The sequence below is a fragment of the Pelodiscus sinensis genome, chromosome 11 (assembly GCF_052426305.1).
Source record: "Pelodiscus sinensis isolate ZL-2025 chromosome 11, ASM5242630v1, whole genome shotgun sequence".
Lineage (NCBI taxonomy): Eukaryota > Metazoa > Chordata > Testudines > Trionychidae > Pelodiscus > Pelodiscus sinensis.
This window is the reverse complement of record NC_143062.1, coordinates 20,596,778-20,620,882: the sequence shown is the minus strand read 5'-3', so window position 1 is coordinate 20,620,882 and position 24,105 is coordinate 20,596,778. Positions and strand designations below refer to the sequence as shown.

Genomic DNA, 24,105 nt, shown 5'->3' with positions numbered 1-24,105 from the left:
TGCATGAGTTGATTCATGAGAAAGAATAATAGAAATTCTGAAGGTTAAGGCATTCATTTTACAACTAATCAAGAAGAAAAATCCCCTCAAAGAACTAATTCCAGTTACCTGGGATGAACAAACTAATGACACAGTTTCTTTCTCAGAATTTTATCAGCTGTTAATAGTTCCTTTAAATTCATCTCTATTCCCCTACTATCACTTAGACAGTTAGCTGGAAACTTACCTATAGTACCAAGACTGGAATTTCAATTTGCAACAGAGTAAATTAAGGTGGGAAGAATAAGCAAATGAGGACATTTTCTCCTACTTGATAAAAGCAATATTTTTTCTTATTACTGTATATCAGGCTTTATCCTACTAATAGATACCCTCAAGTTAGCATTTATCATGTATTTAAACTCATGAAACCGTTATCAACCATTGAGAGAGCTGGCTTTTCTGTGTGTTTAGTCAGCACTAAATCCATTCCATTGTTTATTATAGAATTGTAGGACTGGAAGGGATCTCAAGGTCTTCTTGGAGACATGATACTTAGCAGGTCTGTGGTTAGGTTAACTGAGGCCAATGGAAATGCCCCAGTCTTTCTGCTCACATTGCTGAGAGAGAATTAACAAAAGTTTTTGACAGTGATTCCCATTGCTCAGTCACAGTTTCTAAAGTAATTGGGGAAACTGAAGGTAGAAGTCAGGCATTTTGTATGCTACTTACTGTTTATAAGAGGTACATGCCAGTCAGGATCAGCATCATATGCAATATTTATATGTAAATAAACATTTGCACAGTTTTTTTTTACTAAATAAGTGCCAGCCTTTTCCTTTTGCTCATCTTACAAATGTCATGGTAGAGATGGGTTTCAAGGAAAGATTTGGAGGAGAGGGATCCCTTCAGAAAGGAGGAGCCATGCATAAGGGGCTAGGTGGATGAAAGCATACAGAGGTTTGTACGAGAGTCTAGCAAACAAATGGATGAGACTGGCATTGTCAGTGGAGCAAAGGAAATGGAGGAAGTGACATGGAGCGGACACTAGCAAGGGGAAAGGTTGCAAAGGCCTTTTGAAGGTGATAGCAAGAAGTCTGCATTTGAGGGAGTGAAACAGATGGTACAATAATACTTCAGGACCTGTCATCTGAGTATCTCGGAGACCAGAATGTACTTCTCTTCTGATGTCCATTGAGCAACTTTAATCATTAAATGGTGCTTTTATGCATGCAAACTTAATTCTGGCCCAGGCTAAATGCAAGGATTTGCTTTGAGACCTAGGGGAGAAATCAGACTGGATATCATGATTCTGGCAGACAGCTTCTTGCAGAGAAATTGATACATGGAGATTATAACAATGAGTACATAGGATTATTCCAACACTATCTGGGTATGTCTACATTAGCTTGTTAGTTCGAGCTAGGTAGGCAAATGAGGGCAACCGGAGTTGCAAATGAACCCCGGGATTTAAATATCCCGGGCTTCATTTGCATGTTCCTGGGTGTCGCCATTTTTAAATCCCCCTTAGTCCGAACTCCGTGCCCGTGGTTACACGTGGCACGGAGTAGGTAGTTCGAATTAGAGATCCTAATTCGAACTACCGTTACTCCTCGTTCCACGTTCCACAAGGAGTAACAGTAGTTCGAATTAGGATCTTTAATTTGAACTACCTACTCCATGCCGCGTGTAGCTGCGGGCACGGAGTTCGGACTAAGGGGGATTTAAAAATGGCGGCACCCGGGAACATGCAAATGAAGCCCGGGATATTTAAATCCCGGGCTTCATTTGCAACTCCGGTTGCCCTCATTTGCCTACCTAGCTCGAACTAACGAGCTAGTGTAGACATACTCTCTGAAACATACAAGCCTGGTCTACGGTACAGCGCAAGATCAAATTAAGATACGCCAACTCCAACTATGTTAATTATGCAGCTGGAGTCAACGTATCTTAAATCGAATTTTCACGCCGACCACACAGCAAGAGGTCGACGGGACCAAACGTTGCCATTGGCTTCCCTTATTCCTCGTGAGGAGCAGAAGTACTGGAACCAACTGGGGGCACCCTCTGATTTCACTTTAACAGGTCTTTATTGGACCCGCTAAATCAAACCCTGGAAGATCAACTGCAGCAGTGTCGATCTTCTGCGTAGTGAAGATGTGGCCAACAGGGTTTTGCAGGAAATATTTTTTGCAGGAATTGACCCATCCTTTTAGCATATAGTGTTCTATGGAAATGCCCCCAAGAATTCTTCACCAAAAAAGCTTTCCAAAGCAAAATCATATTGAATAAATCCTTGGTTTTTTATCTAAATGGTGGAAATATAAACACCTTGTGGAACCTACTTTGGTGCACCACAGTGATCTCTTCAATTTTGTTGCCTCTACCGCCTGTTAAGCAAGACAGATGAGTCATTGCTTGGTTTTTTTCTCTTCTAATATCAGCTTTTTCTTTCATGCTCCAGATGTGCCATAGTGGACTGCCCAGTGAGACAGGTATAGATCATGTGAGAGCTCCACCCATAAGTTCTAGAGAGATAAATTTGGTTGTAAAATGACTGTGCAGACTTTTGAGAGGTGTATGATGGCTTGCTTGCAGACTGGTCTGAGGGGTAGCCGTGTTAGTCCGTATCTGAATAGTTGACGTGATATTATGAAAAGTAACTGCAGAAATGAGTTCCCCTAGGATGCTGGTCAAGCATCCTATTATATCCACTTCTTTAGTGTGGTAAGATATGACAAATGTGGCTACATCCCACAATATCTTCAGGAGATTTTATGGGATTAAGCCATGCATCATTAAGGGCTAGGGATTGTATGTAATTCCATAGTGGAGAGTGCCCACAACCTCCCAGGAACTATGAGCAGTGGGAGAAATCACCCTTTGGAGAGACTCTCTTATATTGGAGTCAGGCTGGATTCTTCAGAGACCAGCAGACAAAGAAAGAACTTTTGGATAAATACCGTGGGTGTGCACTGATCCAGAGCCTGCCTGCTCTCTGATCCCAAGATCAGACAGGACCTTCTGCCTAAAGGAACCCAACCCTTTCTGGGAAGGGCTGGAAGAAATTTGGCCTATTGAAGTTTTCTAAAATTGACAGGTAGCCTCTGGTACACTTATTAGCATATGTGTAGATTCATTTATGGCTTTAATATATATTTTTCTCTGTAAGGCTTTTACCATACGACTGAATGTGTGTGTTTAGAAAGAACTGTGAGTAGGATCCAGAAAGAGGGAGCAAAGCACAGATGCTGGCCTGCTTAGGCAGTCTGACTTGCTGGAAATAACACAGAGTAGGTGGGGAAGCGCGCAGGATGGAATAACCACTGGTGAGGAGGGAGAGAGAAGTGGGTCTCTGACCAAGAGAGATGACAACTAAAAAGCTGGAGCCTAAAGTAGGTGCCATTGGTGAACCATGGAGGCAGAATGCAGGTGCAGTTGCCCTGAACTATGACTCGTGGGACCAGACCCAAACTGTGGTGAATATGAAAGACTCTGGCAGAACTTATTTTAGTACTTTTCTCTTTTGCCTCTTTTATTGTATCCTATTAACCAAAAGCAAGAGAGCTCTTCTGGGGGGAACATTCTCTTTGTATTCTATCTGCTTTTCAAATGAAAAATGAATTCCATCTATTTTTTCCCTTTGTAGCTTATTGTTTATTATAGATGTAGCACAGCATCTTACACAACGGGCACATTTGCCATATGTTTTAAAAACCCATTGAGCACAAACTGCTGTAATATCTACATTTGACATTTAATAATCTAGACAAAATATGATTCCATTTTCTCAGTTCCCATACCCCATATTTTAGTGGGGAATGTTGATGCTATTGCTGTAAATAATAAACCACAAAAAGAAACTCTCTCTGCTGGGTTGGAGATCTAAATTCATCCTCAAGTACTAGTGAGATCACTTGCCAAGGCTGTCCCTGGCAGCCCTGCAGGTGAGAAATTTGATTCCAGGCATTGGGTGACAGGTTAATTTAATGAACAAGGAATCTTACAAAAAGGAAAGAAGCATCGAGTAAGGAGAGCCATAAACTTCACCTTTGGAACACTTTTTACCACATGAAATTGCATGCTAACTGCTGAACATTGTTTCACTGAGGTTAAAATGACTGCAGCAGAAGCATCACTGGCGTGTCCCTTTGGTTACCTCACAAACAATGTGCCATCAAAGGCCAGCAGATAGACAAGCTGCTGGCTGGGTACATTTCTAACAGTCTCTTTTCTGCCTTTAGGCAGCCTGGTTTTGTTAGATGTGTACAAAGTCGATTTCCCTCTTGCACTCAGCACTCAAGTGTTTACACAGTAGTGGGGAGGCTGTTATCTTGAAGGTTAAATGCTTCAACAGCCAATAAAACACTCTCATTTCCAAAGTATATTTACACACACTGATTTGTCTTTATAACAATCCATCTGATGATAAGATCCTTGGGGGAGGAGGACTTGCAATGGGTGATAAATACATATGCACAAGTATATGTAAATTGATGTGTGCATGTATTTTCTTGGGATTAATGCTGGTTCCTTAACAGCTAATTACAGCTGATAAATAAGGCACATAGGGGGAAGACCTGTGATTCTGAGCCTGACTCCAGCTTGGGCCAGAACACCTTCACTAGTTTTAGCCCCACACCCGAAATCCTACCAGCCCAAGTCAATTGACTCGGATTCTGGGACTCACTGCCAGGGGTCTTATACTCAGTATGTCTATACTACAATAGATTCCATTACACACCTGTGCACACTGACACTTCAGTACCAGTTCAAGAAATAACACAACTGTTAGAGTTGGGTAAACCGAGATGGCTGAATCTTACCTATGCGGGAACTGAAAGATCTTTCAGATTATGGGAAAGCAACAGGAAAGGAAATATTCCCCCCGGGGATAAACATACAAAAGTTTCCTTGAGCTCATTCACAACACAGGAGGGAAAGATGAATTTGAACTTATCTCTGGAGCTTCCCGTTTGATGCAATGCTGCTTTCCCTGAATTTTCGATCAAGTCCAATGTAACCTCGCATAGTTTCAGATTGTTTTCTTTGCTGCGGATGCCACACTTTTCTTTGGCGAAATCTGAAATCTAATTTAAGAGAATGAAGAACTGTTAAATACCATGGCACCTAGAATTCTGGTACAGGGCTGTTTGGATAAAGAGGAAATGATTGTATTTGGCTCTGTTTATTTTCTTTAGATTGAATGGCAGCAGCTAGTACTGACAACTTCCTTTGTTTATTATTTGTTTATTATTTTTTAACAATTATTTTAGATTTGTTAATTTAGGGAACAGGGACCTCTGTGATCTTAATTCATTTAGGGCTGAGAACATTGTGCTGGTTGTGCACTCAGCAATCTCTTTCGTGACTGATCTGGGTGGTGACCTGTGGAGGAACCATGTGGTAGCATTAGATAGCACACACTGTGTTGGTGAGCAAGCCAGAGAATACCACAGGGTCTTCACACTAATCAGGCATTCTACCATTTTGACATGGTGGACTGTCGAGCATACAGCATTAGTACTGAAAAGTGCATGATATAGCTGAAAGCAGAATTTGACCTACTCTATTGGTTTTGGAAGAAGGTAAAAAAGAAGAAATGCTAAAAATGCTGTGGGCATCTAAGGTTTTGTTGCCATGATATCATTGCTCCGATACAGCTGCATCTTCTGTTTGGGATTTGAGTTTTCATTGCCTGCTGATTTGAAGTCCATCCTGTTTATCTTGGCAATATTTATTATTACTCACTAATTTGTTGCCCTGTGCCAGATTAATGTAGTTATGCATAATACCTGATTTGTGTGTGTGAATCCACATGTGCACTCAAATTGTCTGTCTGCAGGCACACCTGGTCATATGGGGTGCTCCCTTGTGCTCTTTAGGCATAAAGGCTTAGGCTATAAATCAGGGCTACTCTACACGTGGCCCATGCTCATTTATTTGCGGTCCATTGTGTGGATTGGGTTTATGCAGGGCTCAACACACGGTGTGTGGGTGGGAGCCAAAACAAAAGTTGTCAATATAATGGTCTTCTGTTGATATGTGTTTTAGAAGTTAAATTCCTGGACTGTCATTGCTCATTAAAAGTGCTGTCATATGGGTGGAAATCGGGTAAATATTGCATTTTATTAATATCAGCAGAACTGACTTAAATGTGGTCTGTGTGTTCAGTAGTCTTGCCTTAAACTTTGTATTCATGCCCATCAGTGTGAAAGAAGCTATTTGCATATATTTGCATGTATATGCAACCACACATAAGTTGTGGCCCTCGGTGTATGCTGTATTGTTGTGGCCCCCGTAGCTTCCAAAGTTGAGTAGTCCTGCTGTAAATAGACATGCACTTGGAGCTGTAGGGTGGAAAAAAAAAACCTGGCCACATTGAATTCAATGGGAGTTTTGCCACTGACTTCACTGAGACTTGAGCTTCTTTTTCAGCTTTGTCATCCACCCATCCACAGAAGGCAAACAAGTACATGTGAATGTGCTTGTGATGGGGCGTTTGCTGTGCACTGGAGTGTAAGGGGCTAAAAACAAGCCTGGGAGAGGGCTAATCCTAGGAGCCAGTCAGGGCTGGGCTAGGCCCTATAAAAAGGGCTGTAGAGCAATGGAGACAGGAAGCTTTGGAGAAAGGACTGGCTGTCTACTAGAGGGGGAAGTATCTTGGACAGAGCAGCACTGAGGAAGGTCTGGGCGAGCCAGCAGAGCACTGGCCTGGCCAAACCCCAAGCTAAGTGCTTGATATGGGGACCTGAGAAGGTATTAGGGCTGCACAGGGGGAGCCAAGAGAAGGAAAAGGTAACAGATCTAACCCCCCCTTGCCAGTCAGGGTGGAGACTGACAGGAAGCAGGTAACAGTGGGTAAGACACAGCTAGGAGAAGGAACTCTGAATCTGGAGAAGAGCTAATTCCTGCAGTGACCAGCAGGAGGCACCGTGGCAGTGAGTTAAGCCCATTACAGTGCTGCTTTTTCAACTATACCACTGTGTCTAGACTACAAAGTTCTATTGGAAAAAGATATGCAAATTGTGAACCGCAATTTGCGTATCTTTTCCCCCTTTTCTTCCGAAAGAGGCTTTTCCGACAATTGGCCCGTCTACACTGGGCCAAATGTCAGAAAAAAAGCCTCTTTTGGAACATCCCGTCTTCCTTGTAGAACGAGATTTACAGGATGCTGAAAAAATGTGTCTGCTTTTCCAAAAAATTTTTTCAGAAAAGCAGACGTGTTCCTTGGACGCGGCAGAGCTTTTCCAGGATCCCGGAAAAACTCTGCAGTCTAGACTCTTCAGTATGTGGAAGTGGAAAGCATATCATTGTGACTGGATTGCACAGTATTTTTCAGGCATTTTCATTGATTACTCAGCTATAAACATACAGTACCAAAAAGACAGAACCAGGGACTTGGGATATTAAAAACTGTGTAAAAATGTAATTGGGTAACAGCTAAAAATCCTAGTGGTTACACATGCTGAGGGCTCTGCAATTTAACTTTTATATTGCAGAACCTGCAACAAAGCCAGCTCCCCAGGAACAGGGCCAGCAACTGCCCCTGGGGAGCTGACACACAACCGTAATGGAAACCAGTGCTTATCAGTTTAAGCTAACTGTTTACACGGTTACAATTTTAAATCCTTATTAGAGAGACAGCTGTTGTATTATTGTTTTTTTCACTTAGTACTGGATAAATATTAACTGAACAGAGAACAAAATAAATAGACACCTTATGTGCCCGTGCAGTTTAGTAGGGACCTGCAAGTGTGGCCACATTTAGAAAAACTACTTTGGAAACATTTGTATTTCCTACTTAGTGAGACCATTGTGCAATCCATTTTATATTTATACTGATCATTTGCCCCACAGATCAAAAGTAGTACTTGGAGGCATCTCTCTCATGCTTTTCTCCCACCTTTCGAAAAGTAAGCAAGATATGTGATCAAATTATTAGTTACTAATAATGGCTGTTACAAATATAGTCTCTTTCAGTCATTGAACTATTCATGACCTGATCTGGATTGTCTGATGTTTTCTTTGTGATATTCTGTAAACAGATTGGAAAAATAATTTTCAACTTACCCTTTCTGGCTTTTTGTTTCAACCTTCAGCTATTTATTTGTGCTGTGTGGTTGGTCAGTCTTGTCACATGGTGTAGATTCTATGCCATGACTGGATGACTGAAGCACTTTAGACACTAGAATCACAAACCATGAATTCTACAAATTCGGGGAACTGCTTTGGAATGAATAAATCTTCATGCTACAATGTGTGAATTTTTGGGATTCACAGATAGCCATTGTGAATCCCGGTGGTTGTATGAGACCTCATGAATTTCCTTACAGTGCTGAGTCTTGAGAGATGCCCACCTGAGTCAGTGATCTTGTCAGCTAAAATATTTATACATTTGTTCCTGTCTTCTGCAAAAGAAAAATCAGTAGGTCTGCCAAAACCTTTTGTTTTGTCTAATCTACTTCTAAATGGAATCTGGTTTTGTGGAATATTTTCTCTCTCATTCACGGCTATCCGCTTATTTTTTAGGTTTGGGAGGTATTTGAAGCTAACGGCTAGAGCACATTTCTTGTGTGACTGAAGCTGGGAAGATAAAATTCTGAGAGTTGAATCTTCAAAATTGTGCATCCCCTAAAAAGTCTAAAATAAGAAAATCCTGCCTGGAAAAACATGTGTCTTTCAGAAAGCTTCCTGCTGGATATGGCCTTTCTTCTTTCTCTCATGCCGTAATACCTGCAAGCTTTTTTAAAAATAGCACCTGTAACATGCAGACCCTTTGCTTGGATTGTTCTGGCCCATCACTTATCTTCATTTCTGGTGGGATATGAGGTGCAGGTTGGGCAACTCTAAGGCCAAGAGCTAGTGGAGTTCACTGACTGTAGTCAGGGTGCCTCCCTGAACTGCTAATGCAAGACTGAGCTTTTTTCGACAAATTGCTCATATCACAAAAAGAAGTGCCTCTGAATTTTCTACTCTGGCACAAGGGCACAATGTTCTATTCAACTCACTGAAGGAAAAAATTGTTGGTCAAAGATGAAATCGGCCCCATGGCAGGGTTTGCAGGATTGCACTGAGTATACTCACCAAAGTGCCCTGACAATCCAGACAAATCTCCATGTTTCATGCTGAGGGCTGGGGCTGCAGTATGCGCACTGTGGATTCTGTGCCTGCTGCAGAGGGAAACTTGTTTTATTTTTGGCCTTGAAATTGCACCTAATGTCTAACATCTGTGCCTGCCTCAGAAGCTATTTATTTGAGAACAGAGCCCTTGGTGAGTTGTAGTCAATGTACAAGTGATTCCTTTGAATAAGCCCAAAGTCGGCTATTAAGAGGATTCAGCTTGTAGAATTAAATACGGTTTGTACAGTACACAGCTGGCAGATTTGCACCAGGAAGATTGCTCTTCTGTTTCATTTTTATCTAAGGAGGTGCAGCATTTCATGATTAAATCAAATGGACATGAGATGCTCTTTCTTAACAGCCCTTGTTAATAGGATTTAATACACAATCCTAGCAACACTGAACATTGGTAAGAGAGCAGGTTTTCACTTCAGGCCAAATATTTAAGTTATAGTTTTTCTGTTCACATTAACATGTAGAAAGCCTGATAAATGGTTATTGCAGAGAGTGGCTTGAAGAAAGCATAACTATATTTTATACAGAATAATAAACAGAGAACAAATAGCTCCTATTGACTCATTTGAGCCACTAGCAGATGTATAGCTTGCACTTACTGAAGTTGCTGATGGACTGCCTCACAATTTGGTCAGGAATATGTTTCTTTCTTTGCCTGCACTCATGAAGAAAACACTCCTGAATTTTCAGACTATCAAGGTGCCTAAACTGCGTGGATACAAAGAAACCAAAAGATACTAATTATGGAAGTCGCTTGGCAGGTTTTGGAGTGCTGCCAAGTCACACAGTGTGTTTTGAATGTTTCCAATGCTAGTGTTTCACTTGCAGTGGGAAAATAAAATTAGCATAAATATTCTAATAATTACTTTTCTTGTGTATTAGATCACATTGACATGTCCCGTCGGGGAAAATAACTCACTTAAAGAGACTCTGAGAAAGTGATCGCCACTGCGTTTGTTCTTGCTGTTATGAATTTGAACTTTCAAGGGCACGGCTTATCGTTTTCAGGTATTTTATAGATATTGAGTGTCGTGGGGCAAGCATGCCAGCCCTCTGAGGCCCCTCAGGGGGTGCTGTGCCTTCCTTCCCACTCATCCCAGGCTCTGTGGCTTTAGTCAATAACAATACCCTCCTTCTGCAGGGCAGTGTGGCCCAATGGCCAGAGTGAGTAACAATGCTCTTCTTCTGTAGGGCAGTGTAGTCCAATGACCAGAGTCAATAACCTTGCCTTCTTCATGCAGGACAGAGTGGCCTACCTACCAGAATCAATAGCAAGACTCCCATCCCACAGGGCAGCATGGCTTAGCAGCCAGAGTCACTAATAACACCCTCTTCTCGAAGGGCAGTGGGACCTAGTGGCCACAGTCACAGAGTTAATATCAATTCTCCCGCTCTGTGGGGCCGTCAGGCCTAGCAGCCAGAGTCAATAGCAACACCCTCCTTCCCTAGGGCAGCGTGGCCTAGTAGCCAGAGTCACTAGCAATGGGTGTAGATCCCCACATGAGGTTGATGAGGTAGGCAGACCTGGGCCCACACCTCTCCACCAGGTCCCAACCCAGGGCCCTGTCGGTGGTGGAATGGTCCACCACTAGCTCAGCAGAGAACCCAACTGAAACCAAGCTCCTGGGCAATTTCCTACCAGTATTTGTGGTGCAGTCCTCTTCAGCTCTTCCCTCCAGATTGGTGGTTTCTTCTGCCATTCTCCACGGACTGGCCTCATCTTGGTCCAGCTGCAGCTCCTCCTTCCCCATCAGAAGAGTGAACTGCTCCACAGGCCTTTATATCTGGTCTCCAGCTAGAGCATGCTCAGTAGGGCTGTGGGGATGTGGCCTTCTCAGGCTATGTCTACACTGCACTGCTCTTCTGGAAAAAGCTATGCAAATTGCGAACCACAATTTGCGTAGGTTTTTCCGCTTCTCTTTTCGGAAGAGGCTTTCCTGACATTTGGCCCATCTACACTGGGCTAAATGTTGGGAAAAAACCCTTTTTCAGAACATCCCTTCTTCCTCGTAAAATGAGGTTTACAGGGATGCTGAAAAAGTGTGTCTGCTCTTCTGAAAAAAATGTCAGAAGAGCAGATGTATTCCCTGGACTCTGCAGTGTAGACATAGCCTCAGGCAGGTAACCAGATTTAACCCTCACAATCCCAGTGCAGGGTTGGTTCACACCATCACACAAAGGGTACAACAGAAGGACATAAGTGACATTTAACAAAAAGCAAAGTAAGTAAATTCAGGTATGTATTTTGTTGTCCTTTGCTTAGAATCTAACTTGAAAAACATTCTGAAAGGGTAAGATACATAGATCTAAGTGCAACCCTGCCATCTGAAGCAACAGCTCCCACCGACAAAGGAAGTTTCACCAATGTACATGAGGACGAAATCTGGTTCATTCTTTAGGTGTATTAGATCACATTGACATGTCCCATTGGGGAAAATAACTCACTTAAAGAGACTTTGAGAAAGTCTGTTTTTTAAAAAGTGAGCAACTGAGTCTTGAATTTATTAATAGGCATCTCAGAAGCCTCTTTCACTATGGCCTTTGTTTTGTTTTAAACAAACACAGGGCTTTAAAAAGAAATGGATATGAGTTGTTATATAGACAAATAAGGGGTTTGTGGTCAGTGTATGGTATAGGATGGGAAACCTATTTGGACGAACTTTGTGTCTTTAAAATTGTTCCATGCTAAGCTCTCCACATGTGCTCACTCTTTCTTAGACTGTGCACCCACCAATTTAAGCCCTCCATTAGAAGTTCTTTAATGCTGCAAGATTTAAAACAGAGAACCGTCAGCTTGTGCCAGCTACTGATTAAGAGGTGCCCTAGCTCAAGGTCATTCTGATTTTCTCTCATCTATTTTTTCCCACTGGGTGGGGGGAGGGAAGGACAGGCTGTCATCCTCTGTGAGAAGCAAATCCTCTTGCCTTCTTTCATGGCGAAATCTGCTAACTTGTTGATAACACTAGGATTCTGAGGATCGTGTGTTTTTAAAGAAGTTCTTTTCATGTTTAAAGGCAACAGTTCTCAGTACTTACTACAGATCTTGTTTCCAGGAGCTATTAGGTCTTCAGTGATATTGCGGAGCCTAGCACTATTCTTAGCTGAGAGGAATCTCTTGCACGCCCACTTGCTCCCATTTCTAGCACCATTTTCCTGTTTGTCATCTACATAATCACTCTATCCACTGGGGACATCTTCTCTGCTGGACTTGCTCTCTCAAACTGACTTCAGCTCCATGTCTCCAGAAGGGGCAGGGCCTTGAGCAGAAAGAGGGGCTGGGGTTAGCTTCCCCCAAGCAGCTTCAGCACAGCCCAGAATGTGCCACACTTACTCCAGGTTGCCCTTAGTGCTGCCTGGAGTGTGCCACGCAGGGGCTCCGGTCACCACTACTACTGCGGTGGCAGTGGCTGGGAGTGCTGGGTCCTTTTGAGTCACCAGGCCCCAGGGCCACTGCCCCCTTTGCTCCTCTGTCAGCAGGCCTGCCCCCACTCACTCCCAACCTATGCCTCTTTAAACCACCATTTGCTGCTCTGTCTTACTGCCTCTTCTGAAGGCTCTCTCCCCATCCCAGATGTGGGGCAGTAGAAATGCAACAACCCAGTCTCTGGGTATGTGGATTATGTAGTTATGCAATGGCTGACTGCCCCACTTCCAGCTGACTAGTGAGTGCCTATCTTTCACCGGAATCATAGAATCATAGAACTGGAAGGAACCTCGAAAGGTTAGTAAGTCTTCTCAAAGGTCCTCTGCTCTCATGGCAGGACCGCCCACACTCTAAATCAGTGTTTCTCAACCTTTTTTTTATGAAGTACCCCTTTAAAAAAATTATAAGTACCCCCAGTACCTACAGTTTTCAGACACACAATTTTTTTCTACCATTGCAATGCATTTGTTTAAACAGCTTAATTGTAGCCAGGTGGGCGATGAAATTTTTGGGTGTAAAAAATACAAAAATAATACAGCGCTGTAAAACTTAAAACAAAAATCCAGTTTTCTCCAAATTTCAGCTGAGTTGATGTGCCCCCCAGACTTCTCTCAAGTACCCCTAAGGGTTCTAGTACCACTGGTTGAGAAACACTGATGTAGATCACTCCGACAGGTTATCTATTTTATTTTACCGCTTAAGCAACTTGATAGTTAAGTTTTTCCTAATATCCTGCCTAAACCTCTGTTGCTGCAATTTAAGCCCATTGCCTCTTGTCCTATCCTCAGAGGTTAAGAAGAATAATTTTTCTCCCTCCTCCTTTTAACATCTGCAAAGCTATTATCATATCCCCTTTGTCTTCTCTTGTCTAGACTAAATAAAACCGATACTTGCAATCTTCCTTCATAGATAATTTTCTAGGGCTTTAATCAATTTTTTTGCTCTTCTCTGGATTTTCTCCAATTTGTCCACATCTTGCCTGAAATGTGGCACCCAGAACAGGACACAATGCTTAGTTAAGGCCTCATCAGTGCAGAGGAGAGCGGAAGAATTATTTCCCATGTCTTTCTTACAACATGTCTTGCTAATACATCCCAGAATCATATTTACTTTTTTTGCAAGGGTTACACCATTAACTCACATTTAGCTTGTGGTCCACTATGACCCCTAGATCCCTCTCTGCAGAACTCCTTCCTACACAGTCATTTCCCATTTTGTAATTGTGCAGCAGATTGTTCCTTCCTAAGTGGAGCACTTTGCATTTGTCCTTTTTGAATTTCAGCCTATTTACCTCAGACCATTTCTCCAGTTTGTCTAGATCATTTTTAATTATAACTCTAGCCTCCAAAGCAGTTGCAACCCCTCCCAACTTGGTGTCATCCGCAGACTTTATAAGTGCCCTTAGTGTCTTTTTTAAAGGCTCTTGAATGAGAAGGGGGTGGCCCTTGTCTGACAAGTCCTCACCATAATTCAGTGGGGAAGGACTAACTAGTGGTCTCCTCCCAGCCTGATGGAGCAGCAAAGAGGAAGTCTCCAGAGCCTCCACCCCAAAGATACCAGGAAGTGTTACAGGGTCCTGGATGTAAAAGAGGGTGATGGGAGTGAGAGCACCAGCTTTGGTGCTGAGTCTATGCAGGAAAGAGGGAAATGGATTGGTCTGGGTGGCAGTGAGGAAGGAGTCTGCTCTGGACTGGTTTTGCTGTATCTGTCTATGTTAATATAAGCAACCTGGGGCGGGTTTGCAATAGATTCCCTGTCTAACTTCATGAGGCTATGCAGTATGCATGTTTGTAAAACAGGGATTTGCATGCTTTTGAAACCTTTGTCTCCCTCCTATTCCTAAAAATGGAGCAACACAAGGGGAAAACAAATTATTTGTTATTAAAATTTTCACAAGTGAACTGTGAAAACTTAGAAAGTGCAGATTACCATGGGCACCGAATCCAAAACCAAACTCCATTTGGCCAGTCTATCTCTGCAGTACTGTAACTGCACTCTCTCTCTATAAGTTTGCATGAAAGACTGTGCATGAAAATAAAGCTGTATTGTACTGGAGACAGAAATGGTTATTGTTTTTTCTCAAGCAAAAATGCACAGATATTGGTAGCCGTTGTCCTCTTGCGCTGTATTGTTCATTGCTGTTCCAAAGGGATGAATTAGATCTCTCCTTAAATTAATGTACTGTTCTCATATTCTGTTTTGATTGGAGATCCATGGGCACATATTGCCGTAGCTCTAGTACAATAAGTCACCACCAGTGCTTTTTATAGCAGCATTTACAAGAAATGCATTGATCTATGTCTACATCCTGTACCCAAGCCCTTAATAATATTGGATTTTGCCCTGTAAAGAAAGTGTAGAGGGTTTAGGTAATAAGAAAACCCCATTTTTGCTATACAGCTCAGTGGGTGTTTCCTGGGTTATTGCCTGTGTACAGCACAGAGTTCAAGACTGTGCTTTTGCCCCACTGTGGATGGGTAGGAAGGAAAGGGGCAGCAAGTGGGTTGTAAATCAGGGGAAGCCCACAGCACACACCTCTCCATATAGAAATAAATATCAAGCCGCTTGTGTGCCCACTTCTTTACCATTGCAGGGAGCTGGAACAATGTGTATAGTGGGGGTGCTGAGAGCCATTGAACTGAACTGTAAAGCCCGGATATGATGGACACCACTTCAAGCCTGGAGGTGTGGCAGCACCCCAATGAGCACCCCTAGTTCCAGTACCCATGTGCCCTTGAGATCAGAGTGGGATATGAGTCTAAAAATGGGGGTTAAGCATGGCCCATCTCATACCAATTAGGGTACGTGCTTCCCTTTTAATACCTGGTTTAGCTCCAGTTAAAGCCCGTGGGCATTCCAGTGTGGGGTAGATTGCCATGTTTGGTCTTATTCCTGCAACTGATAGAAGTCACAGCGTGGTCACCATCAGAGCGTTCAAAAATGCAGGATCAGAGGACTCCAAGCTCCCTGTTCATCCCTTTTCCCCATGTGTTTTTACATGCAGCTCTTCCCATGAGCACAAGGTAGGAGGAGGCCTAAGAGTTGTCTTTTCTTGAAATATACCTGTTTTTGTTTTAACAGTAAAAGGTGTCAACTCTTAGGGACTTGTGCTTTGAAAGGAATAGTCATTTTTAAATATATTGAAAGAATGTTAGAGCAGTTTATTTTCATACATCATAGTCTGGTGAAACATAGGATAAACTTTACTGGAAGTAAGAAAACTGATTGAGTAACTTCTGATCTATTCAAGTCACTGCATTTTGGCATGGAGTGGTGAGTGGACACATCAGGCATGTGGTGTTTAGGTTCCTCAGTGTGGCAGAGCCTTTGTTTTTCTTTTTTATCAGTGAATCATCTCGTTATGGCTCTTGATTGTCACGTGTTTTCTCTTTCACTCTGCTGTAAAATTGCACAATAGCTATGAAGGTGGTGATCCAGCTGTAATGAAACAACAGATTTTTCAGTTCACTGGCTATTCTGAAAAAAAAATTCAAAATGTTCAGAAAAACACAAAGTGGGGAAAATAATTTTGGTTTGAACAAAATGTTTTATTTGAAATTAAATGCATCATTATGAGCATTTAAAAACATTTTAATTGTGTTTAATAAAACTGAAGGAAATTTCAACATGAAAGTGATGAGCTGAAAAATCAATTATTTTGTTTTGAAAATATCAAAAGGAAATGTTTCAATCTCCCACACCCCCGAGTGTTTTTTCAGATTTTTTAAAATCTGAAACAGTCATTGAAACCAACACTAATTTGCAAAACATCTCAATGTATTTTTTCCCCCACCAAATATAGTTCTGGCTTAAAAATTTCACTCAGCTCTAAATTTCACTCAGCCTGTTGTTGTCGTTATTCCTCTTTGACCTGAGCGGCTAATCAAAGTTCAGAGCCTGAGGCTATTCTGTATAGGAGTGGAAATGGATGAAAAATCTGGAGTTATCTTTCATGCAATCCTCTTTCTGTACAAGGAATGTACAAAAGCCCTGCTCCCCTGAATTCAGGCAGAACCAAAGGAGTAGGCCATGTCTATGCTACAAGGGGGCTAAGTATGGCTCCCAAGCTATGCTGGCATAATCCTGTAGCATAGACATAGCCTACAATGACAGAATGTTTTATTCCCCATTGCTGTAGGATACTAACTGCCCAAGTGATGGTAGCTGGCTTGACAGAATCATTCTTCTGATGACAGAGCAGCATTTGCACTGAGGGTCAGGTTAACATAACTACAGCAGTCAGGATGTGGATTTTTCGTGCCTCCTACGAGGTGTACCGGTAGTTCAGAATAGAAAGCCTAATCCGAACTACCTAGTCCGTGCCGCGTGTAGCCGCGGGCACGGAGTCCGAACTAGCGGACATTTAAAAATGGCGGCGCCCGGCAACATGCAAATGAAGCCCGGGAAATTCAAATCCCGGGCTTCATTTGCAACTTCGGTTGTCTACCTTAACCACCCTAGTTTGAACTAGGGTGGTAGTGTAGACATACCCTCATACACATACAATCCCACCCCAGTGCAATCCAAAATGCCAGCGTGGCTTCACATAATCCTTTTTGTTTTAGGTGGGGGATTGTAATGAATTTACCCACTCATGTATCTTAATTGAAGGATATGTTTGCCCCCATCAATGTCAATGAAGTCTTAACTCAATCCTTAATGAGACTTCACCCAGCTCATAAGATTATTTATTGATATTACCACAGCACCCAGAGGACTTCACCAAGACTGGGACTCTGCTATGCTAGAGGCTTTACAGACACCCATTAAAAAGCAGTCACTATCCTGAAGCTTGACTCAAATGTGTACTGTTTTATTAGAGAGACAAGGGTGTGGTAATATCTTTTATTCATCCAACTTCTGCTGGTTAAAGGGACAGTCTCTCGAGCGCCACAGAGTTCTTTAGAAGCTGATCCAATAAAAGACATCTCACTCCCTGTGTCTCTCTCACATGTTGGGATCAATACAGCTACAACCAGGGCGCCGAGAGCCTCCAACGACCCCTGGGCAAGGGAGGGGCCAGTTCTGCACTCCTGGAAGGGGTGGGGCAGGGGACAGTCAGCCTGCCACACTGCCTGGAGTGCAGTGTGTCCCTCCTCCTCCCCCCCCCCCGCCCTCAAAGCCCGGAGTGCAGCCTGATTTAAAATACTTGGGGCTTTGACCACTGCCATTGCTGCTGCAGCAGTGAATACAACTGGGAGCCACAGGCCCTTTTAAATTGCTGGGCCCCAGGCAGCTGCCCTCTTTCCCCCCGCTACTCCGCCATTGTCTTCAGGCCTGCTACACACACTACTCTTAGTCACTTTCTGAACGTGTCACACAAGAATCTTCTTACCCACTACATGTGCATTGCCCCAACGGTCCTCTTACAGGTGCTTGTTCGTGGGTTTGAAATGCATTTCTCCGGGTAGCTGACAGAGTCTTAATTTTGTATAAGATTAGCAAACAAGCACCTCGATACCTCACTAAATCACTCTGACAACTGATCCCAAAGGTAATAATTATCCCTTGAGTTTTCTGTCCAGAGAGTAGCCTATTCCAGATACAGTGGGTTTCTCTATAGACCCAATCCCAAGAATTTCTAAGCATTGGCATCTCCCAGAGAAGTCAATGGTTTGCCCAATTTTTTTAAAAAAATTGTCTCTAGATCCTAGTTTAACCAGTCACCTCTTTGAAGTTGAGTAAAAAATTTAACCTCCCTGAGCCCTATTTACCCATCTGTAAATGTGGCTAATTTACCTCATGCACCTTAATTCGAACTAAGCTAATTCGAACTAGTGCATCTAGACCTAAAAACTAATTCGAATTAGTGTTTTGCTAATTCGAACTAGCATGTCCACATTGAGTGGACCCTGAACCGAAGTTAAGGCTGGCCGAAATCCAGTGCCGGCAGGGCATCAGGTTAGGACTTAGAGTATGGAGCTGCAGCCTCAGGCTAGCCTGAGGGCTGTGCTTAAAGGGACCCTGTCAGCCGACGGTCAGGGCAGTGTGTGTGTGTATGCTTCATTCCATTCCTCCCTCACCTCCTTCCACTTACCCCTCCCTAGCCCCTCTTCCTGATGTAAAAAATAAAGGGCTCGTGTGTTCAAAAATAGAAACTCTCTTTATTTAACAAAACTGGGGGTGGGAGGGGATGAGCCTCTGGGGAGACTGGGAAAAGGAGGTGGGAGAGGGGAAGAGAGAGGGTGGAAGAGGGGAGGGGGAAACCTGGAAGGAGGGAGCTGGAAGGGGGAAGCCAGGGGAAGAAGGAGGAGGGGAAGTATCAAACTATGGTACGCCATATCTTCAGTACTGTGTACAAATGTGGTCTCACCTCAAAAAAGATGTTTTGGCCTTGGAAAGGGTTCCGAAAGGGCTACTAAAATGATTAGGGGTTTGGAACAGGTCCCATATGAAGAGAGGCTAAAGAGACTGGGACGTTTCAGCTTAGAAAAGAGGAGACTGAGGGGGGATATGATAGAGGTCTATAAAATCATGAGTGGTATGGAGAGGGTGCATAAAGAAAAGTTCTTCATTAGTTCCCATAATATAAGGACTAGAGGACACCAGATGAAATGAACGGGTAGCAGGCTTCAGCCTAATAAAAGAAAGTTGTTCTTCACAAAGCAAATAGTCAACCTGTGGAACTCCTTGCTGCAGGAGGCTGTGAAGGCTACAACTAGAACAGAGTTTAAAGAGAAGTGAGATAAAGTCATGGAGGTTGGGTCCATGGAGTGGTATTAGCTAGGGGGTAGAAATGGTGTCCCTGGCCTCTGTTTGTGGAAGGCTGGAGATGGATGGCACGAGACAAATGCCTTGGTCATTGTCTTCGGTCCATCCCCTCCGGGGTAGCTGGTGTTGGCTGCTGTCAGCAGACAGGCTACTCGGCTAGATGGACCTTTGGTCTGACCCAGTATGGCCGTTCTTATGTTCTTATATTCTAAGCTCAGGGTCGGGGGTCTCCCTGGACCAACTTGATTTTCATGGAAACCTGCTCCTGGGTTTCCATGTGGCCTTTGGTGGCCAGGCTGGCAGCTATCCTGCCCTAGATGGCCACTTTCCTGTGCCTAGTGCGGAGATTGTGGACGTTGGAGGCTCCCCCCAAACCTGGATGAGGTCCACGATCTCTGCACTAGATCAGGCGGGCACCTGCCTCTTGCAGTCCTGGGCAGGCTCCTGGGAGCTGCCAGCCTGGTCCTGGGAAGAGGCAGAGGGCTGGGTGGCAGCGGGTGGCTGGCTCATGCCGTGCCAGGTGCAGGGTCTGCTGGCTGGGTGCTGACAGGCTCGCACCTGGCACGGGCACCGTAGCCACACTGTGGCCCTTTAAGGGCTCCGGGGCCGGGAGGGGGGCAGAAGAGTTTCCCTGGCTTGGCCCAGAGTGACCACCAGGGCAAGCTGGGAAGGGCTATCCTCCAACTAGTTTGAATTAAGTGGCTACACAGCCCTTAATTCGAACTACTTAATTCAAACTAGGCGTTAGTCCTCGTAGAATGAGGTTTACCTAGTTTGAATTAAGCGCTCCGCTAGTTTGAATTAAGTTCGAACTAGCGGTTTGTATGTGTAGCGCCTATGAAAGTTAATTCAAACTAACTACTGTTAGTTCGAATTAACTTTGTAGTGTAGACATACCCTAAGGCTACGTCTAGACTGGCATGATTTTCTGGAAATGCTTTTAACGGAAAAGTTTTGCGCAAAAGGGACTTTTGCCCGAATAGGAGCAGCATAATATTTCCGCAGAAAGCACTGATTTCTTACAGTAGAAAGTCAGTGCTTTTGCGGAAATTCAAGCGGCCAGTGTAGACAGCTGGCAAGTTTTTCCGGAAAAGCGGCTGATTTTCCGGAAAAACTGGCCAGTCTAGACACAGCCTAAGGGTTTAGCAAGTAATGGTTGTGCTGCTTTGAGATCCTGGATGGAAGTTACTATGTACAGTAAGTGCTAATTATGATCATTAAAAATGTTTTTATTCAGTGTAGAATCTTAAAAGGCAACCAGCCTTTCTGTGGCATGTGCCATAACCCTGCGTCTGTTGTATAGGCATAGAGAGAAGAAGGGAGTTTCAGTGCAGTGCATCACAAGCTATAGCATTTCCCTGAAGTCTGATCTGTTATTCTAACCCACATGAATCTTTTGGTGTAGGTGTAATTTAGTTGTTGGTGTAGAAATCCCAGGCATATCTCTCTGCAGTATTCTTTGTGGACTAAGTGTGTGAACTCACAGTGAAGAATGCCCATATTCAGTAGCATATCATACCTGTGGATTTTACTTCACCCCAGTATATGCTGCCAAAACAATCCTGTCAATGGAATTTGTTATACTGTTTGTGTATTTGCTGTTTTGCAGAATCTCATCTCTCCAGTCCATTGCTATGGACTATGGTTCTGGAACAAAGCTCTGGCTGAAAAATAACAAGACGGTAAATCACCAGAGTGAATGTTAATGGCCGCGGCAATTAGTCTGGGCCCAGCTCCATATGCTCAGCAGTATCGACTGACTCTCTCTTCGGTCCCTGCTGTTCCATCTGCCTCGCCAAACGCAACCTGCTGAAGTACATTGTTTCCAAATCAGCAGTGGGTCCAACTTCAGCAAACCAGAGAGATCACCAAATCCATGCTCGTCCACTGGCTGGAACGTGAGTAAGTAAAGAACCACTGGTGATCTTTTGTTAATATATCACCAAATTGAAAGTTGTAGGGGTTCTGTGAAAGCAGTGAACCTAATGGGTTGCTGCTCTGTGAAACAGGATATGCACAGTAGTAAGTCCCATGCTGCTGCGAAGCAGAAAAGAAAAGTGATCAGGGCACTGTGTATCCAATATCTTTAACTTTGTGCCCTAATTTAACATAATAGAACAAACTTCTGTGACCATATGGTGACACATATGGCAGCAGATCTGAATCCTAGACTACACTGGCATGATGAGCAAGAAGCAGAATGGTTTACAGTGAACAAACTATGCCAGACAAATTAGATTGCTCTGCGCCACATGAGGTTCCCTTTGCAATGGGGAAAATTTCCAGCTGCTGGAGCTGCTGAATTTATAACCACGTTGTGCTTGCAGATAGAAACAAAGTAGCCACAGCATGGCTGAGAATCTAGGCCAATTTTGTCTTATTGGGTGGTGCTTTATACTCAGAATAACTTGAGGCCTCTCGCCCTTCCTTCACTGACAGCTTCTGTAGGTAGTTAGTTTTAAATCTTACATTAAATATATACATGGCAAATCCATGCATTGTTCTCAGGTGGAGACTTATATTTGAGAGCATCTTTAGGGAGTGAAGAGTCTGAGCTATCATCACTAGGAAAACAGAGCTAGTGGAAACAATGCCACAGTCTATAGAAGCAGCACAAAAAGAGGTTCTTGCCATTGTGATATGGAACAGACGGAAAATCTTGGTTCCTTCTGAAGAGGTCTTTGAAATAATGAGCCAAGCGTCATCCTAAAAACTCTCCAGTGCTCTCCAGCAGCGGCTCCCACACTGTTGTAAGAGGTACTGAGTGGCCCATTAAGGCAGGAAAGTTGATCTTGTGATTAAGGCTCTGACTGGAACTCAGAAGACGAGGGTCTCATTGAGAAATGTGGGACAAGCTACTTAATCTTTGCAACTCAGTTCCCCATGTGTAAAATGTTCATAGTGCTTCCTCGCGCCTACCCTTTCTCCACCTAATCTGGTTAGATCCAAGTTCTCCTGGTCAGTGGGACTTTTTGGCCTGGTGTACACCAAAAAAGTTGACTAAAAGATATGCAACTTCAGCAACGTTCCTTGTGCAGCTGGAGTCAAAGTATCTAAAATCATGTTTTGGGGCTATCCACACAATGGGAGGTCAACCGGAGCACACACACGCCTGTCCTGTCGACATCCCTTACGCCTCATGAGACAGGAGCGCCCTCTCAGTTTGAATTAGCATGTCTTCACTGGACAGGCTAATTCAAACCCTGGAAGATGGACTGTGGCAGCTTTGATTTTCTCTGTAGCCTAGACAAGCCCTTTGAAACTCTCCCATGCTCCATAAAACCCACTGCTCTCAAGTAATGCAATAGTGGGCATTTTTTACCCATGAATGGAGCCACTCAAGGGGACACTTGCTGAAGTTAGACGCTGGTACCCAGTAACCTTTGCCCCCTGGGTAGACACAGCTCCACTCCTTGATTCTTCCTTTTCTGCACCTTCCCCCATGCATAGGGGCGGGTGTGAGAAACAATCACCCTCCTGAGGCAGAGTTGTCTGGTGGCCACCGTCTGCCCGCGCTGTCTGGGCCCCCCTCCCATCACGGGGTACCTGAAGGGCAGAAGACGGTGCTTGTGGAAGCCTCAGCCCAGCTCAGTTTAGCTTCCTGCAGCCAGCGGGTTATGTGACCAGTGCTAAGGACAGGGCTCGGGGTGGCATTCAGCAACCCCCCCCCCCCTTTGCCCCTCGCCCGCTGCTGCCCAGCCCCCTCCTGCAGTCCCAGCCCCGGGGAAAGTTCCGCCCGCCCTGCGAGAAAGGAGCCGACAGCCAAGCCACCGCGGGGACAGGTGGCGCTGCGCTGGGTTCCCGGGCTGTATCCGACCCTCCCGCCCTTTGAGCCCGGGGGCGCCTGCTGCCTCAGCGCCGGGGTCTCGCCCCAGGCCCGGCAGGGCAGCTCCGTGGCGCGCCGCCAGGGCTGTCGGGGATCCCGCGGCGCAAGGGGACGGGCTGAGAGGCGGAGGCGAGTCCCTGGGTCTGCGGCGCGGGCAGGGGGCGTCGCCAGGTGCCGCTGCCCGCGGCGGCGCGGGGAAGTGAGAGCGGGGGAAGGAGAAGTGAGCGCGGCTGCGGGGCGGGGGGGACCTGCACGGCCCGGCCCGGCTGCAACCTCTCCCCGCGCCCGGGACAGCGCTGCTGCGCGGGAGGGGGGGGGGTCGCTCCGCCTCGGGGGGCCGGCGCGGGAGGCGAAGGGCGGCGGCGAAGCCGGGCAGAGCGCGCCGGTCTCCGCGCCAGCGGCGTGCAGGGCAGCCGGGCGCCAGCCATGCCAGCGGCCACCGCCTCGGGGCTGGACGTGGCCCGGACCGTGGTGCTCCGCGGGGACGGGCGCGGCGTCCCGAGCAACTACACAGGTAAGGCGGCCGGGGCGGCGCTGCTCCCTGGGGGCCGGGGCGACTGGTGCGAGCCCCATCCCGGCGCCCCTCGGCCCTGCTGGGGCTTTGCGACTGGTGTCCCCGCTGGCGGGCAGCTCGCTGCGCCGGGTGCCCCTGGGCGGCTCTGCCCGCCGCTGCGATTTGCGTGGGGGATGCTGCCGGAGGGACCCGTTTCCTTCCCTCCGTGTGGCCGGCGCCGCGCTCCAGGCAAGCGGTGGGGTCCGAGTCGTGCGCCGGGCTAGTCCCTCTGCTGGGGATCCGCTCCGCTCGCAGCACCAGGGAGCAGCCGCCCGCCTCGCTTTTGAGGTCACCTTTGGCCAAGGGGGTTACAGCCGGGTCAGGTCGCGGTTCTCTCCAGCGGGGAGTGGAAATTAGCCCCGAACTCGCACTCTGCGCTGCGCGGTGGCGCCAGGCCGGAGGGGAGCAGCTTTTGGACGGGCAAACACTGTCGAGGGGTCAGGATCCCTTTAGCCGGCCTTAATTGGCACCGAA

At 45.3% G+C, this 24,105-nt stretch overlaps 1 protein-coding gene across 1 annotated transcript in view; it reads left to right on the top strand.

Annotated features, from left to right (window-relative positions):
- Positions 1–23,221: 23,221 nt before the first annotated feature.
- The window catches only part of SUSD3 (sushi domain containing 3), a 67,594-nt gene continuing 66,710 nt past the window's right edge, over positions 23,222–24,105 (top strand). Inside the window, exon 1 of the mRNA XM_075938923.2 lies at positions 23,222–23,592. Coding sequence (XP_075795038.2) covers positions 23,505–23,592 — 88 coding nt within the window. The 5' untranslated portion in view covers positions 23,222–23,504. The remainder of the gene's footprint in view (positions 23,593–24,105) is intronic.